This window comes from Notothenia rossii, assembly GCF_949606895.1.
Source record: "Notothenia rossii genome assembly, chromosome: 9".
Lineage (NCBI taxonomy): Eukaryota > Metazoa > Chordata > Actinopteri > Perciformes > Nototheniidae > Notothenia > Notothenia rossii.
This window is the reverse complement of record NC_136907.1, coordinates 75836241-75856240: the sequence shown is the minus strand read 5'-3', so window position 1 is coordinate 75856240 and position 20000 is coordinate 75836241. Positions and strand designations below refer to the sequence as shown.

General features: G+C 42.2%; 1 protein-coding gene across 1 annotated transcript in view; it reads left to right on the top strand.

Annotated features, from left to right (window-relative positions):
- LOC307020228 (partitioning defective 3 homolog) overlaps positions 1-20000 on the top strand; it is a 338003-nt gene that overhangs the window by 192399 nt on the left and 125604 nt on the right. Inside the window, 2 exon segments of the mRNA XM_079651459.1 lie at positions 11-181; positions 9265-9418. Coding sequence (XP_079507585.1) covers positions 11-181; positions 9265-9418 — 325 coding nt within the window.

The following is a 20000-nucleotide window of genomic DNA, read 5'->3' as shown; positions in this document are numbered from 1 at the left end:
ACACCAACAGGACGCGCGTCTTCGAGTGAACGACCAGCTGATTGCCGTCAACGGAGAGTCTCTATTGGCCAAAACCAACCAAGACGCCATGGAAACGCTGCGGAAATCCATGTCAACGGAGGGAAACAAACGCGGGACGATCCAGCTCATTGTGGCCAGACGAGTGGCCAAAAGAGACGAGGTGAGGAACAAACACAAGACGGATTGGATCGAGAAAGAGAGGTGTAGATATTTAACCATTAGTCTTTTCGATCAATACGATACTCCATAATGCAGGTTAGATTATTTTACACTAATAATACTTTCCACCCAACAATGAAACATTATGATGAAGCCTGCATTATTAAAGCTGCATCAATATATACTTCAGTGAACTGAACACACACAATGATAACTTATATTTCCGCATGGGCTTTTATAACACACTATTAGTCCTTACTGCAGTAAATCTTTGACGTTTATTATTATATATACGCAATTATAAGCCTCATGAGTCAACCTCTAGTAGTTCCTGCTACCACACACACACACACACACACACACACACGCACACGCACACGCACACATTTCATTAGATCAGACATTAAGACGGCTATCAATATTAAACCCACGTCCAATTGAATAATATAATACCAAGTGATAAATAGTAATTGGATTGGTCAGCTTGGTAATAATGTTGCACATATAACATTAATCACTCATTGTTTTATTTACCATGACTGAGCCCATGTGACCTTTTGCTTCACACGTTCACACCTCAGAGCTGCAGCAGTGCTGACTGTTGACCCCCGAAACCATTAAAGGCCCTGCATGGACATGTGGACATTATGTATTGAGTAAAGAGGAGATTCCTTTCATTCACAGTTGTCGTCAAGTTTTTTTTTCTTCTGTAAAACACAACAATTTGATAGGGAGGATATGGAGACTTTCAATAACAGAGTTGTCATTGTATCATAGTTTATTATTTTTTCAGTATATTGTGGTCTGGGAGTCAATGTTGTTTTTCTTATTCAGTTTTATTAGCCGCCTTTAGCTAAGCCATGGTGACGTGAAGTCATGTGACCGTGCTGCAGTTCCTTTATAGCCCAACGTTAGCTTTGATGCTCTAAATGTTAAAAAAGTGGTGTTAATATGTGGAGATTAGTCTCCTGAACAAAACGTGAAAGTATCATAAATGTGTGTTTGCCACAGATATTATTTTTTAGAAATATTCAGAAAGAATAGAAAAATCCCATTGGCTTTTTGTTGAAGGACCCCTTGCGATGCCAACTTCAGGGTCACCCTACACAAATCATTGCACCACTCTATTGCCATACTAGATCCACTTATTAACTACCGTAATTTTCGGACTATCAGGCGCACCTGAATATAAGCCGCAGCAGCTAAATTGAATGATGTGTACATATATAAGCCGCACTGGACTATAAGCCGCAGGTGTTTTAATGTTTCATTACCATATGTAAGGGTTTGTGCACAGAGGGGATTGTCGGGAAAGAGATGGCTGTTTGAGGAAGCTCCCATTTATTAACATTTCAACAAACAAGTTGCATATTTGCATAACGTATTCAAGTGTTACCATTTAGTGCAATAGTAGCTACAGAACATGTGCTGTGTAAACTGTACTGTATCACATAGCGTTTCAGACACACAAACTTTTCAACTTTCAAACTTAAACGGTGCGCTCCCAGCGCACGTACCGGCAGTGATCTACAGCAGCGGTTTTCAACCAGTGGTACGGGGACAAACTGTCTCGCTCTCGTAATGTCTGCCTGTCTTGCTCTCGTTCTGTCTCTCGTACCACTCTCGGTTCCACTTTTGCGCGCTACCTGTCTCACTCTTTTCCGGCCTCCAGCTTTTCCTGCTGGAGCCCGCCGCTTAAAGGTGGGGGGCGCGGACCGGCCATCGAGCCCAAAGAGTTAAAGGTGGTCAACTGTAACCTGTCAAATCCATAGATTTAGGAGGTCCCCTAGTGGCCGTTAGCTGGAAAATCCATAGATTTAGGAGGTCCCCTAGTGGCCGTTAGCTGTAAAATCCATAGATTTAGGAGGCCCCCTAGTGGCCGTTAGCTGGAAAATCCATAGATTTAGGAGGTCCCCTAGTGGCCGTTAGCTGTAAAATCCATAGATTTAGGAGGCCCCCTAGTGGCCGTTAGCTGTAAAATCCATAGATTTAGGAGGTCCCCTAGTGGCCGTTAGCTGTACAAATCCATAGATTAGCCGCACCGTTATATAAGCCGTAGCGTCGAAAAATGGGAAAAAAGGCGCGGCTTATAGTCCGAAAATTACGGTAAATAACTGTTTATAATTTAAATAGTTTGTCTAAGATACCCTTTAATATCAAAGTGGTTGTCATATTGAGCTAATCTGACACTGTTGTTCTGAACAAAGACACTTCTGTGGATTTAGAGTTATTAGGCTCCACTTCAATAAAACCCTTCCCTGTGATAAATATTTAAAGCAACCCAAAGCAAAACTCTGGGAACACCCTGAAGAGCAGCGATGAATTGTTAAATAAAATAAAAAGTAAGAATTCAGGTCAAAGTAGTTCACCCTCCCCTCCCTCGTCTGCTCACCTCCCTTCTGGCAGCGGGAGGAGAAAAGAAAAAACGGAGTACTGAGCTACACAACTTTTTCCTCCCCTCAATGTCATGTTTTTACATTCTCTGTGCACCTTGGCCTGTCGCCTGCTTGAAAGCCGAGGCTGAGTGTGTGAGCTGCTGTGTGCATGTGAGTGTGCACGTGTAACGCCTCCGGCAAAGCCTGGCTTCCCCGCTCTCCTTTTGCAACCTGGTATGTCAACGTTTTGATTTCCCCTCGGCCCGTCTGGTAATTGAAAGCAGGGGCTAAGCCTGGAGGTGTGTTTGTGTGTACGAGTGTGTAGCTCTTGTTCACCCCGCTTATGCACGTCCGCGTTTATTTTCAAGGATCTGTTCTGTTGCTCCGTTTGGAAACAGATACTTGGCCATGTCGAGGCAGGGAGACCTTACACGCAGCATGGCAGGAATAAAGATTCGAGCGGTGGGAGCCGTGTCAATCTCTGCTTCACTCTCAGAGCCCGAGGCTTGGCCTGAGGCTGTCCGAGCGCCTGGCTACTTATAAGAAATACTGTCCAAGGCACTTTGAGAGGGGGCAAACAACAATGTTACACACTCTCACTCAAAAACACTCCTCAGAGATGATTAGGAAAGTCCCTTTTGTGTCATTCAGATTCTTAATATCTACGTTATACCCAGCTGTCCATCATATATTGGCTCAAATTAAATAATTACTGTGGGATGAAAGCTTATCGTCGTACCCGCTGACACATGCCATCACATCATTCTGTGTTTACTTTCCTCTCCATGTCTCCGTCCCCTGACAGCCGATCTCAAATCAATCCTTGCCTTTGCATAAATCTCAAGCCCTACTGGACCGAGCAGCTGATCGAGACCTTCCTGAGACTAAATGATCAGGCTGAATATGCGACGAGCCGTGGTGTGATTGGTCGATGCGCCCTCAGTATGGCGGATCCCCTCAGCTGTCACCTCGGCTCCTCAGCCGGCCAATTCATTAAGTCTCTCATTGAAAGTCAAGAGCGGCCGCATGCCAACAGTCACAGCACCATATGGCCACCTTTTAGAAATGAGTTTGGTTCGTGAGGTATTTGCATCTGTGTGTGTGTTCGATTGGCTCTGTAAGATATAACTGTTTAATTGGTCCGGCATGATTGTTTTTCACCTGCAACCAATGACAACATATACATTACATCCAATCCAATCCAACTTTATTTATATAGCACTTTAAAACCTTCAGACCAAAGTGCTGTACAGAGAGATAAGCTCACAAAACATAAAATAAATACATTTAAAATAAAAGATAGAAACACAAAACAAACCAGAATAAACGTAATAATTAATAACATGATATAGAATTCTACATGAGAAGTTGGTGTGATCAGAAAGTTGTGTTTATCAGTGTGTGGGAGAGAAACTAGCACAAGGATGTGAGATAAAAGATACCCTTATTACTTATCGTAGCTGCACATACAAGATATCCGATTAAAGCTGAGGTTCCACTGATTATTTAGGTATATTTATCATCACTAAGTGATCCGAACTCGCGACAGGGGAAGCAAACTCAGACATCACAACACGTACCTTTACGTAGCTTTTACGGGAGATCGTCTCACCGTAGCTGTCAATCTGATCAAAAGGCTTGTTCAATGGCATTAAAACAAGAAAAACCTGAATCTGTTAATCCATAGGTTGATAATGTTTCTGGGTAATATTTTTTATATTTTTAATTTATAATCCATCATTCCATTTTTATGTAAAAATCGGAGGGTAAAAGTTAGCTGCTAGTGGTAGCCACCAGAGTTATCGCAGCTTCCGGTCTTGGCTATGCGGCAGTCTCACACACACAGATGACCAATTAAGGAGTATGTATTTTTGGACGGACACAATAATTTAATTTTTTTTACTCTGTTCAATCTGAATTTACTTTAAAACAAAATCATCGATATTGATTCTGACACCTCTACATCCAACTCACAGGTGTAACCTTGCTTTGAGAAAAAAGATTATTAATGTAACCCTTTTAGAAGGGAAGATATGGTCATTTGTTCTGAGAATGTCATTTTCGAGCCTGAGACCTGAAAAACAGGCTCTGGGTTTAACAGGTTAAACATTTCCATAATCAGCACTGAAGGCATGACCTTAGTGTTCTCTTTGATTCATGTTTTTTATAGATAAGTATTCCCAAAACTATTAATTACAATTGCCTCCAAAGCAGCAATGTCATACTTTTAACTGTAGCACCATCACCGTTTTGAAACTTAACATGCAATATTGGTACTAATGGATATTCTATCAGTAATTAGTGGTTGTTTAAGAAGTCAACATATTTCTAGTGTAGAGATTAAAATGAGCAGATGTTCAGTCTGAACTCCATCTTCTGTAAACTGGACCTATTTGCTTACATCACAATCTATACGCCGGTGGTTATTACAGCACTTTTAGTGAGCTGAAAGCATCGCAGAGACCTTCTGCCACAATCCAATCGCGGCCCGGCCTCGTTACAGCCATTGATCGGGGTAATTTGGCTCCGGTATTGACTCCTGTGTGATAGTGTTATCGCTCGTTTTGCAATGCAGGCGACGGTTATCTTCACGGCAAGAGCGTTCATCGCCTTCAGTAATACATGCATAGACCACAGCACGTCAATACAGTCAACTATCCAAAGGACAAACAGTGGGGGTGTAGACACACACACACACACACACACACACACACACACACACACACACACACACACACACACATAATAATGGCATCCTGATGTGATTGCTGGTATTAGATAAAACATTAAGATTCCTATGCATATTAAACACATGTCAATTTTAATAATATAATAGAAAGTGATAAATAGTAATTGGATTGGTCAGACACACACACACACACACACACACACACACACACACACACACACACACACACACACACACACACACACACACACACACACACACACACATCTTCTCAGGCAGTGGGTGTGTGTTTATGGGTGACAGGGCCAGCAAACGGTCCATTTCTCCAGCAAACAAGAAAGTGTCATCATGGGTCCTGGGGGGAAATGTCAAGATGCTAGCAAGCTAACAACCCCCGCGGGGCAGAAGCTAGCTCGCTAACAGCCTGGGGTTTAACAGCCTATTGGAAATCCATGCCCATCTATCATGGTTATCACACAGCTAGCGTTAGCGTGGATAGCTGCTGTTAGATAGCACTGTTTAGCGGATGGCTATCAGAATCTAAATCAGATTCAGAACACTTTACATATCTCAGGGGAAATTGGGTTTGGGGACATTTTATTTTGGAATACAATTAAATAAAAATACATAAATAAATAAATAAAACTATTGTATTAGAAAATAATAATATTTCTATAAACATTAAAAATATCCAATAAAATATATTTTTAAAGGAATAGATGTAGAAGATTTGATTTTTTTTTTTAAATAACCATTGACCTTTTCCCTGTTTTGACTTTGCAGTAACTGGAGCCATATGAGGATAGCACAGAAATGAATCGATACTGTATCCACTTTATCCAGATTTATACATTGGCTTATGTCGGCATGGACTTTACAAACGATTGAACTCGTCAAAATGTGCGACAGAATAATCCAAACAGTCCACAGCCAAAGGAAGAATGGTCTTTTCCATGAACATGACTATCAGAATAAGAATTGAGTAAATCCAAAAACATGTACCCACGGATCTTTGAAATCCTCAGAGGGTTATCCATTTGAAGGATGAAATCAAGGACTTACTAAACCCGTGTCTATTTATAACAAAGGATTATGCAAGACCTTGATTTAACCCCATGTGTATTTAGGATATAAATAGGCATGGGTCGTTTAAGTGCAGAAATAGAAGTTCTTATTTAAAAAAATATATATGTTAACCTCTAACTGTGTCTCAAACTCTGCCTGGTTGTTTCCTTGAATTTAAGGCAGGGATTGTTCCTTGGATTGTTTTGCTGCTTAACAATGTGTGGAAAATCTGAATAATTACCTTGGTTGCTGATTGGCTAATGGTTACTCAAGCCAAAACATCGTTATGACATCATAAAGTGGCCAAAATCTGATCAGCTCATTTTCAGACAGGTTTTTATAGAAATGGATCAAAAAGAGAGAGAATCTTTGTTCCTGAAACTTTCAGAGTGTCTTTCCACAGAGGGGACACATGCTGATGTAGAAGAGACATGGAGAAGAGGGGACACATGTTGATGTAGAAGAGACATGAAGAAGAGGGGACACATGTTGATGTAGAAGAGACATGAAGAACAGGGGACACATGTTGATGTAGAAGAGACGTGAAGAAGAGGGGACACATGTTGATGTAGAAGAGACATGAAGAAGAGGGGACACATGTTGATGTAGAAGAGACGTGAAGAAGAGGGGACACATGTTGATGTAGAAGAGACATGAAGAAGAGGGGACACATGTTGATGAAGAAGAGACGTGGTGAAGAGGGGACACATGTTGATGTAGAAGAGACATGAAGGAGAGGGGACACATGTTGATGTAGGAGAGACATGGAGAAGAGGGGACACATGTTGATGTAGAAGAGACATGGAGAAGAGGGGACACATGTTGATGTAGAAGAGACATGGAGAAGATGGGACACTTGTTGATGTAGAAGAGACATGAAGAAGAGGGGACACATGTTGATGTAGAAGAGACATGAAGAAGAGGGGACACATGTTGATGTAGAAGAGACATGGAGAAGAGGGGACACATGTTGATGTAGAAGAGACATGAAGAAGAGGGGACACATGTTGATGTAGAAGAGACATGAAGAAGAGGGGACACATGTTGATGTAGAAGAGACATGGAGAAGAGGGGACACATGTTGATGTAGAAGAGACATTAAGAAGAGAGGACACATGTTGATGTAGAAGAGACATGAAGAAGAGGGGACACATGTTGATGTAGAAGAGACATGGAGAAGAGGGGACACATGTTGATGTAGAAGAGACATGGAGAAGAGGGGACACATGTTGATGTAGAAGAGACATTAAGAAGAGAGGACACATGTTGATGTAGAAGAGACATGAAGAAGAGGGGACACATGTTCATGTAGAGAGACATGAAGAAGAGGGGACACATGTTGATGTAGAAGAGACATGAAGAAGAGGGGACACATGTTGATGTAGAAGAGACATGAAGGAGAGGGGACACATGTTGATGTAGGAGAGACATGGAGAAGAAGGGACACATGTTGATGTAGAAGAGACATGAAGAAGAGGGGACACATGTTGATGTAGAAGAGACATGGAGAAGAGGGGACACATGTTGATGTAGAAGAGACATGAAGAAGAGGGGACACATGTTGATGTAGAAGAGACATGAAGAAGAGGGGACACATGTTGATGTAGAAGAGACATGGAGAAGAGGGGACACATGTTGATGTAGAAGAGACATTAAGAAGAGAGGACACATGTTGATGTAGAAGAGACATGAAGAAGAGGGGACACATGTTGATATAGAAGAGACATGAAGAAGAGGGGACACATGTTGATGTAGAAGAGACATGGAGAAGAGGGGACACATGTTGATGTAGAAGAGACATGAAGGAGAGGGGACACATGTTGATGTAGAAGAGACATGAAGGAGAGGGGACACATGTTGATGTAGGAGAGACATGGAGAAGAAGGGACACATGTTGATGTAGAAGAGACATGAAGAAGAGGGGACACATGTTGATGTAGAAGAGACATGGAGAAGAGGGGACACATGTTGATGTAGAAGAGACATGAAGAAGAGGGGACACATGTTGATGTAGAAGAGACATGAAGAAGAGGGGACACATGTTGATGTAGAAGAGACATGGAGAAGAGGGGACACATGTTGATGTAGAAGAGACATTAAGAAGAGAGGACACATGTTGATGTAGAAGAGACATGAAGAAGAGGGGACACATGTTGATGTAGAAGAGACATGGAGAAGAGGGGACACATGTTGATGTAGAAGAGACATGAAGGAGAGGGGACACATGTTGATGTAGGAGAGACATGGAGAAGAAGGGACACATGTTGATGTAGAAGAGACATGAAGAAGAGGGGACACATGTTGATGTAGAGAGACATGAAGAAGAGGGGACACATGTTGATGTAGAAGAGACATGAAGAAGAGGGGACACATGTTGATGTAGAAGAGACATGAAGGAGAGGGGACACATGTTGATGTAGAAGAGACATGAAGAAGAGGGGACACATGTTGATGTAGAAGAGACATGAAGAAGAGGGGACACATGTTGATGTAGAAGAGACATGAAGAAGAGGGGACACATGTTGATGTAGAAGAGACATGAAGAAGAGGGGACACATGGTGATGTAGAAGAGACATGAAGAAGAGGGGACACATGTTGATGTAGAATAGACATGGAGAAGAGGGGACACATGTTGATGTAGAAGAGACATGTAGAAGAGGGGACACATGTTGATGTAGAAGAGACATGAAGAAGAGGGGACACATGTTGATGTAGAAGAGACATGAAGAAGAGGGGACACATGTTGATGTAGAAGAGACATGAAGAAGAGGGGACACATGTTGATGTAGAAGAGACATGAAGAAGAGGGGACTTATGATGTAGAAGAGACATGAGGAAGAGGGGACACATGTTGATGTAGAAGAGACATGAAGAAGTGGGGACACATGTTGATGTAGAAGAGATGTGAGAAAGTGGATTGTGCATGAACCTAAGAACCTTTGATTTCTCCACAGGGGTCCCCGGGGAGCCCTCTGGGGGGCAGTCAGCAGACCATGAACTCCTCGCTGGACGACCACGAGCGCAGGATCTCTCACTCGCTGTACGGTGGCCTGGAGGGTCTGGACGACAACCTGATGCCCCGACAGGGCATGATGCCGCGCACCATAGGTGAGACTGAGATACATCATCTGAGTCAGACTGGTCCCACAGAGGGGACATGTACATTGTGACGGCAGAAAAGAGCCACACACAGCTTAATGTTGACTAAGAAGCATGCATAAAGAAATATGAAACCTACAACCTATTCTCTTGTGGCCTCCAGGTGCTACTGCTAAGCATGTCATTGTTTGATATGTCGTCTGGTTGAGGTGTATGTGCTCTCAGCTTAATACCATGCTTTGTTTTAATAATGTTGTTATCTGGGTATTGGTGTGTATTTCATTAGAATCAGCAAACTTTTTTTATTTTTTATTATTTTTGTTCAGCAGGGAATTGGGTTCTGTGACAGTTGAATATTAAGATTTATAAATATATAGAATAAAGATTAAATGAATAAAAAAATTTAAAGAAGTTACATTGGGAATGTGCAATAGAAAGACATAGATATCTATTAAAATACAAGAAGTGTGTCCAACATTTCCACACAATTTTTTTTGGAAAATCTGTAAAGATTCTCATAAATGCCAAACCCCTAAAGTACGGTCCTATATAGCAGACACTTCTTCAGTTAGTGTGTGTTCCTGCTACATGTTACGGTCTAATCGTCAGGTTCTGTCTCAAAGAACATGTACTACCTTTATCATCTGATCCCGCTCCCTGTCAAAACTCAGTGGAGCTTTAATGTCTCGGAAAATGTCAAGGAGAGAGAGACAGAGATGCAGACATTGACAATCTGTTGCTGCAGACGCTAGTTAGGGGTGTGTGTGTGTGTGTGTGTGTGTGTGTGTGTGTGTGTGTGTGTGTGTGTGTGTGTGTGTGTGTGTGTGTGTGTGTGTGTGTGTGTGTGTGTGTGTGTGTGTGTGTGTGTGTGTGTGTGTGTGTGTGTGTGTGTGTGTGTGTGTGTGTGTGTGTGTGTGTGTGTGTGTGTGTGTGTGTGTGTGTGTGTGTGTGTGTGGCCTAGCATTACAATCCTTGTAACTAAATCTGTTTACACAGTCACTTGTGGGGACTGGCTTCCCTTATGGGGACAAAATGGAGGTCCTCATTAATTTGAGGGTGAATACATGGTTAGGGTCAGGATAAGGCTCCAGGAACTGCATGTAAGTCAATGTAATGTCCCCTGAAGTAATGTTTAAATTGTGTGTGTGTGTGAGAGAGATTAGCAATCATATTTGAATCAGTGTGTGAGAGCTTTGCATGCATCTGTAGGATTGCGTGTGTGTGTGCGTGTGTAGCACTTGGATGATTGATGGACGGTTGGTGAAGTTGCATAACATCAAAGAAAGGCTTCTGTTCACCAGCTGGTGAAGCAGATCAGATTTAAGAAAATACTTACATTCCCAAATACCCTTTCACCTTCAGACGTCTGCAGTGTTTTCTTTGCATTTCTAATAAGAGTAATGGGTAAACGCTGGCACGGTCGCTTTGTTAATCCATGCTGAATAATGAATGATTTTAATAAGCGTTCAGAAGTCTAAGTGATTGTATATTTGTTTGCTGAATGAAGTCAGCAAAAAACCCTCTATATTTAAATAACAATTACTTCATGTTTATCCCTCACTGAGTCATTTCTTTTTTATGAACACAGTGTGTTATAATCCTCTGTTTGTTTACATTAAAGTCAATCTTTTAAAGCATTAGAACGTAAATATAAGTTACTCCAAGGCAGGGATCACCAACTACATTTGTCCAAGAGCCAAAATCATTCCGAGAGACACTTTCGTGGGCAGCGATCTTTATATATAGCCCAGCATTTCGAAGGTGTTGACCGGAGGGCGGGGGGAGCGTGCTAGTGGAGCACGCTCATGTATTGTCAAGTCGCCGGAGCCTCGAAGCGGGGGCTACATAAAGCAGACTATTCGCGCTAACGAAGGATCACTTCTTCTTCAGGGCAGCGAAGGCTATGCAGTATGCAGGCTGCTGTCCCGCAGCTGCTGCCTCTCTGTTGGACTCCGGTACTGCACGTTACTCACGAGACGTTGTAAAAAAAAAAAACGAGTGGGGGGCGAACGCACTAACCACTCCGCCAGCGCCACAGCGCGTGCCGGATGAGAATGTCTGGCCGCCAGTTGATGGTCACTGCTCTAAGGGGTCATTGGATGCTATAAGTGAGGTATATTCAAATATAATACATTCAAAGCAACCTTAGTCACTATACAGCTGTAAGTAAAATACATCTAAAATGTCAGTAAGTGACCAGCAATACAAAAGTATTGTGACACCAATCCTTCTTAGGCCTTATCATGTGTTGTGCTTATTGTTGTAAAGCAGAATATACTGTGTCATAAACATATTAAGTGTTTACATCACAATATTGACATGGCTGTTACAGACAGGTGTTGCTGGTATTTGTCCCTTTGACTTGATTCTCCTTTTAAATACAATGTAAAGGTCGATGCGTGTACGGTCATCATTGTAACAGAGCAGGGAGGATTATTTAAAAGATGGTCGTGCTACCCTTCAGTGACCTTACACTAATGCTCTACTCGGGTTTAGGGACATCAAACCCTAATCTTGTGGGGATTAAAAAAGTACTGTGTATTCCATGACGCATCGAAAATACAAAAACCTGCAGATGTTTGGCCCTCCGTCACGTGTTCACTACAGATTGGCAGGGATTAGCAGCTAAATTAAAGATGTCAGAGTGGCTTGGGCAACCTTTTGAATGTTCTCACATTTCTCCTAAACACAAAGACACCAGATTGAAATCATAACAAACTTTATTTGTATAGCACCTGTCATTCAAAATGCAGCTCAAAGTGCTTCTGCTTTGATTTTATTCTATTTTAGCCTATGTTTTTTAACACGTGGCTTGTGTGGTCATTTATAATGTTATGATTCCTTTGATGTTTTAATGTTTTGTCAAGCACTTTCGGCGCTTTCACACCGGAGTACTTCGGAGTTCCGATAGTTCCTGGGATTTTGCGCTCACACCAAAATTATCTGGAACTAGAACTTTTTTTCGGGAACCTTTCCACCCCTTTACAGTCCCTGCTAGAGAGGTGGTACTATCCTGGGGAGTAAAAGGTTCCAATTTCTGATTGGCTGGGCGAATTACAAACCACGCCCCGTAAAACTCCGAAAAGTTTTGTGAAGCCGCCATTTTATTTGCTTGCATTAGCATTATTAGCATTAGCCCAGCGCACCAACGGAGAGACACTAACTTATGGCAACACAAAAAAGCGCTCTGGCGATTTACCCGGGACTTCGGGCGGCAGTATACGCCGTGAAGTTGTTTGCGGCCTGCCAGTAAACACAAAGCAGCAGCAGAAGAAGAAGAAGAAGTGACGTCAGCGGCTTCATTTGTGTGACCCTCCCTCGGGAACTTATTCCGGTGTGAACGCGATCTACTAGATGGTTCCAGAACTAAAGATTTCCGGGGAACTATTCCTTACTTACTTTCTTACTTTACAGAAAACATATGAACAACAATACAATTAATACAGAACGAGATAAAACATCATCAGCGATCCTAATGAAATTCCCGTGAATTAAAGCTGATGAGAAATTAAAATATGTTAAAATAAAACAATTTTAAAAAGAACATGGACGATGATACTAGTGAGAATTGAAAGTTAACCCTGCACTGACCGCACCTCTTCAATCTAGCTTTTAATTTGTGATAGTTTTTGTATTATTTGACTTGAACTTGAACTATATATATTTATTTGTTGTTCTTATATTTTCACTATATCTGTAAAGCTTCTTTGAGCACCTGTTAAAGCGCTAATAAAATAAATCTATTATTATTATATTACAAATATTTGTGTAGAGATTTGAACCATAGAATTACTACCTATCACACACACGTGAGACTTCCGCTGTCTTCTACACCCTTAATCAGCCCGGTGGACGGGGTGGACGGGGTTCTTCCACCACCTGAAGGAAGGTTTTAACCCCATTTTGTCCTAAATTAGATTTCTGATCCCCCGTCCTCCATGAGGTTTCAGGATCTGTTTAAATCCAGTTGGTTATAGAAATGTGCTCCGCGTGACCTGGAGTTATCAGAGCTGCACAGTTTCTGAGAGCATCGCCCTGCGGTTTGTGTCAAAGTGAGATTGGAGAGGTTGGGGAGGGATTAAAGCTTTATTTGAAGCGTTGTTTAATTTGCCACTGTTGGCTAAGCACTGAGGATAAGGTCCAGCAGGCTCTGGCTTTAAGCTGCACCCTACAGACGGCTTTGTATAGGTGATTTCTTTTAATAATCTCAGATTCAGATTACGCAACGTTTGCTCGTATTAAGGCAACATGTGTAAATAAAGTTCTGCTTCACAAAGAGCATTATTAAATGTCCTTTTGAGAGTATAATAAAGTATCAAATTAACCTTTAAGAATTGTCGGTTAATTTATCAATTTAGCCCCTTCAGAGTTAACACACTCCCAGCTGCTCGCTATTGTAATTCATTAATCGTTCTTACACTTTTACTAATTGAAATCTAAAATGGCAAAAACGTCAAAACGACCCCTCTACACTTTCGTTTTAAATGTTGGAAATGCCTTCATTATTAATAAAACACTTACAGTATGTTAGACCTGAAGCCAAATTAAGATTCAGTTCTCAAATGACGGTGCCAATAGAAAAAATACATTTTTATTGTTTAAAGGTGGGGTAAGTAAGTTTTAGAAACCGGCTGGAGATACACTTTTTGTTATATTCGACGGAATGCTCTTAACATCCGGATAGCAATGAATATCTGAAGTGCTTTGACAAAAAATCCATTAAAAAATTTCATCAGTTGAAGCCGTGGCGCTGTAAAAAGCACGACCAATCATCTGAGCCGGCCCGGCTAAAATAACTGGATGGCCTACCTGCCTGTCAGCCTTCCATCTGTGCACAAACTGATCTCGTGCCCTCATTGGTCATGTGCACCTTCGTGTGTGTTGGAGGAGGGGCTCTGTGAGGAAGTGGCAGATTTGTTCCGGCTGTGTATTTTCAAATTCTAGTGCACTCGAGCTGGTTTCTCCATCCTTACCACCTTTGAATGAAAAATATCTATGAATTATCTTGTGATTTTATCCAAAAACCATCTCTAACGAAACTCTGTTTGACTTCTACCAAATGCTGTTGGTGTTTTTTTTACCAATGCACAAGAACTTGATAGATCTTTGCATGATTTCCATTTCACCACGGCATAGTACCAATTAAAATGTTCTTCATATTGATAAAAACTTGTAATTTTGTCTCCAAACAAGATATCAGAGTGTTTCCATTGGACCGTTTATAGTGCAGTGAGCATCGCAAATATGTTTAAAATAACCATCCCAGTGTTACATTGTATCGGACTGACCCATATTTAGGGCAGCGATTGTGTTTTCAATAATATAGTTGCTTAAGCTTCATAAATGTATACGTGTGTGGTCTTGAACTTACTGTAGGATAATGCAGAAGCTAATATTGTTGTGACCCACAGACAGAAACATTAGTGTCATGAAATGTTTAAATAGTGTAGAACAGTCTGGAAAAAGCATCAGCAGCAGCCGCCGCCTCAGAGGCCAACAGCAGAACACGTGTAGATGTTCTTGGCAGCTCCCAGATGTGTGTGTGTGTGTGTGTGTGTGTGTGTGTGTGTGTGTGTGTGTGTGTGTGTGTGTGTGTGTGTGTGTGTGTGTGTGTGTGTGTGTGTGTGTGTGTGTGTGTGTGTGTGTGTGTGTGTGTGTGTGTGTGTGTGTGTGTGTGTGTGTGTGTGTGTGTGTGTGTGTGTGTGTGTGTGCTGTGGGGTCTTTCACAGTTGTCTTTTCTCTCATGGAAAGGGTGCCACAAAACATAAATCATGCAATAGGCTTTCTCAGAAGACAACGCCATTCCCTTTCAGAAGGTATCGAGTTGCGTTTTGGACGCCGTGCACGCTCTTGGAATCTCTCGCTGGCTTTCTGCACTCTGAAGATCCCGGGGATAAAAGAGAGACTTAATTATTCCTCCAGGCCAAAAGCTTTCAAGCCTCCTTACTAATTATGCAAATACACCCAAAAATGAAAGAGGAATAAAAAAAGCTTTCATTGGGTGTTATTCTCACCTCTTGCTATCTCCATATTTCATCTCTGTTCTTCCTCTTCCCTCCTGGCCATTCCCTTAAGTATTCACTCGTGTGTAACAAAAAGCATCTGATAATAGCCCCTCCCCTAGGGCACCTCAAATGAAATGCCACTTATTGTTCCCCTGCACACATTATTACAGCCACTGGGAGAGATACTGTGTGTTGTTGGTGTTGTTCTCAGGTGATGGGGGGGGGGTGGGTGTGTGCTCCGTCCACATGGCAGCGCTTTTGTTGTCGGCGGATGGCTGCCCTTGGGTGCTGGCACTAAAACAAAGAACAGTTTTTTTCCCCCTCCTTTTACTCGGCGAGCAAGTTGACAGATTCATTGGCTTTCTGCTCAGTCGCTGCCAGTTGATTGTACTGCAGTGATTCAAACTGTGACATCGATGGGATTCTCAGTGTCGCGCATTGGACTGCTAAGGGAAATGGAATTAAGTGTGTGTGTGTGTGTGTGTGTGTGTGTGTGTGTGTGTGTGTGTGTGTGTGTGTGTGTGTGTGTGTGTGTGTGTGTGTGTGTGTGTGTGTGTGTGTGTGTGTGTGTGTGTGTGTGTGTGTGTGTGTGTGTGTGTGTGTGTGTGTGTGGACTTTTGTTTGTGTGGGAATATGGTGTGTGTGTGTGGTCTGAGAGAGAGAGACAGAGAGAGAAGTGGACATGCTGTGTTAGAGGACTCACCCAGACTCCCAAATACTCAGAGAATAACAAACACACAGCAGGAGGTAGCTGAAGTAGCATACACACACACACACACACACACACACACACACACACACACACACACACACACATAGACAATGACACACATGTAACAGTTGAGTTAGTGCAGTGAAGGTCTGAGTGTGTGAAGGGCGTGCACTCACACACTTCTGCAGCTGCATCAGCACACTTATGTAAATGTTAGGGTAAATGCTCATTATTAACAAGCAGGTGCATTCTTAGACACTTCTATCTAATGAGTATCGTTTATATTAATGTCACTACTTTTCTCTCTTTTTTTTTACCGTTGGCAATTGTCTGAGTCTAAATGCTTTAGAAAACGAAGATAACATTTATGTTTTTTTACGTGTCAACCGCTTAAAAAAGGCCCCCCCTTAGCATGTCACGTACAATGTGTTGGAGCGCTAGCCAATAGGAGCCCGAGTGTTACAAAGCGATTTCACTATTGTCAGGAAGTTCAATGGGGGCAACATTGGGATTTTAGCCTTTGCAGACCGTTTACATACACTAAAACCTGTATAACACACTTAAAGACAGGGAAAATTGCTAAAACCATAATAGGGCCTCTTTAAAAAAAACGTCCAACTAATTGGTACTAATTTAAAAGTGAATTACTGAGCTACGACATATCAACTTAGATTATTTGACAATGTTAATAACTGAGTTGTGTGACGCTGAAACAAGCCACTTATTACTTATTGAAATGAAAGGTCACTTTGTAACTCATTATTATTCAAGAGGATTAACAGAGAACAGTGACGGATGACTTTTTAAACCACCGTTACAAACACCCAGGCCAATGTTCCCCCTGCATTCAGCTCCATTTACATCAGGTCACCCCCCCCCCCCCTCCCCCCTCCCCTCAGTAGCACATTGATCCCCTGGGTGCTCCTCATGAGAAACAAACAGCGAGGCCAAGTCTCTCGGCTTTCTAAAGACAAAACAAACGTCTCCCTGAGCTCAGTACACAACGCTTTCATGACGCATTGAAGCTGCCCTCCTTTTGATTCAGAGAAACCCCCCCCCCCCCCCCCCCCCCACTCCCAGCTTCCAATTTCAAAATACAGATTAAAGACAAAGTCATGCGCCGCATATCAATGGGAGTTTTTTTTTAAGCCATGCTTTTCAGAAGCACAGAAAAAAGGGGGACTTTTTTTATGTTTCCCCCTCAGCACAGCGAAGTTTTATCTCTATTAGTGAGGGCGCAGCTTGAATTAATCACAGTGTTCTGACACAGGAACGCCATTGTACTCGCTGCCAAACTCCACTTGGTGTAAGCTGATTAGCCAGGAGCACTTTCACTCTGCTTTTATACTTCAAACTATGTCTGTGTGGTTTATGAAGTCGCCCTTTATTTTGTTGTTTTGCAAACTTGTTTTTTTGGTAACGGGTTCCTGCAGTTTCATGCTTGATACATAAATACATCTGTTACTGAGGGTTTGGTGCAGAGAGTCGTAACTCACTAACTTTTATCATATGATTAATACTACATTTATAATATTGTCCTAGCGGCTACAGTTGTGGTCAAAAGTTAACACTTGTAACGAACATGTATTTCATGACAGCCTTGACTTTTCAACAGATTCTACAACTCTTATTTTTATGTGATATAGTGATTGGAGCACATACTACTTTAGGCGCTTTCACACCGGAGTACTTTTCCTGTTTGGTTCCGTTAGTGCCTGGAATTTTGCGTTCACACCAAAAAGAGAACTTAGTTCATGAGAACTTTTACCCCCATTTTTAGTGCCTGCTAGAGAGGTGGGACTATCCTGGGGAGAAAAAAGTACCAATTTCTGATTGGCTGGATGAATTGCAAACCACGCCCCGTAAAACTCTGAAAAGTTTTGTGAATCCGCCATTGTATTTGCTGGCATTAGCATTATTAGCATTAGCATTAGCCCCGCGCACCAACAGAGAGAGACTAACTTATGGCAACACAAACAAAAAACATGGGAGCGGTGGAGATGAGGAGGTGTCGGCGTTCTGGCGATTTACTCGGAAGGCTTCAGAAGAAGCTGCTGGGAGTCCCAGCAGCTTCTTCTGAAGCCAGTCCCTAACTCCGGGGACTTCCGGCCGGGGACTCCGGGTGGCAGTATACGCCGTGAAGTTGTTTGCGGCCTGCCAGTAAACCCAAAGGCAGAAGAAGAAGTGATATCAGCGGCTTCATTTGCGGAAAAGTACTCCGGTGGGTGTGAACGCGATCTGTACTTATTTTCATGGGGCATAAGTACGGCATACGGCAAAGTACTTGATGTGAAAGCGGCTTTTGTCACAAACAAAAATCATGAAGTTTGGTTCTTTTATGAATTTATAATGGATCTTCTGAAATTTGAGAAAATCTAATACATGTTCTTTACGTAAGTCAACTTCTGACCAACAACTGTACACAAGTTCGTTATTTTAACAGACCATTGTCTAACTGTCTAATAAAATGTACATAGCTCTCAATCTGCAGCGTGTATTTGATGCATTATGTAGACGCACAACACGAGTCCTTTGACAGTGATTGTGGTCGTTGTGCGGAGACATCAGCAGCTGTGCTCTGATTCATCATCGATACCCATGTTTGCTCTGAACGGTGAAAATGTGCCTCTTAGTTTCTGTTGGAAATAATCGCTGGGTTTGTTATGTACTCACGACTCAAAAAAGGTTGAGCAGAACAGCTGAAACAATAGACCTCTCACTGTCTAACTGTTCTGCATCAGACACAAGAGAAATAAGAAATGCCATTTTCTGATTCACTTTGAAGACACATTTATTCACAATGTTTTTATTTGTGTACTTTTAGTGTTATTAAGTTGGGGAAGCAACAGCGCTCTATGCTAAGTCTCAAATGACCCCTGGTTTCCTGTCAATGTGCCAAATTAGCCAAGTCATTTAGTACATCCAGGATTTTGAAATGGTCCATTCTGTGTGACAAAACTTGATTTGCTTTTTAGGTAATTTGCACATCGTACTGGCTGATTGTGTTCTGTCATTTGAATGTGTGAATGAGTCCCTTTGTCACTAAAATGATGCACCGCTCTGTGTATTATTGTATTATATCAGACACAACTAGACAAGGGAAAGAGAAGAGGCACTTTGATTCTGAAGGAGAGGTCTATTTTATAATATGGGGCCACAGATAGGATTCAGACTGAAACATTCAAATAGCAGCTCCTCTGCACTCTTTCTGCTACGAGAGGCGTTAACAAGGGGATGGCATTCAGGTCATTTCTTCTAACAATGGAGATGACATCACGATGATGATGGCTGCCGTGTCTATGGCTCCTCTCCATCGCTCTTCACTATGGTATCTATTTGTCTTATGTTGGACTGTTGGAGGAGCCTGTGACCTACTGCCATATCACTCTGTAGCTAATGTCAATAAAGCCTTAAAGGTCCCCTATCATACTGTTTTTCATCAATATATCACAGGTCTCAGATAAATCCGGAACCTGTCTCTGATTGGCTGAAACACCAAACAGATCATTGCAGCATTACCCATAATCCCCTCTGTTTCAGCCCTGTTTCCAAAGTGCTGATTCTCTGTCTGTTACTTCAGATGAAAATAAGGAGCCCCTCCCCACGCCCCTCTGAGAGACATTTGGTTACAAAGAACTCAATGGTGCTCTAGGAGGAGATTCAGGTGATAAAGGGGGGGGGGGGGGGGGGGGGGGGGGGGGGGGGGGGGGGTGGGGGGGGGGGGGGGGATGTACCTTGGTTGCTGATTGGCTAATGGTTACACAAGTCAAAAAACATCGTTATGACATCATAAAGTGGCCAAAATCTGATCAGCTCATTTTCAGACAGGTTTTTATAGAAATGGATCAAAAAGAGAGAGAATCTTTGTTCTGAA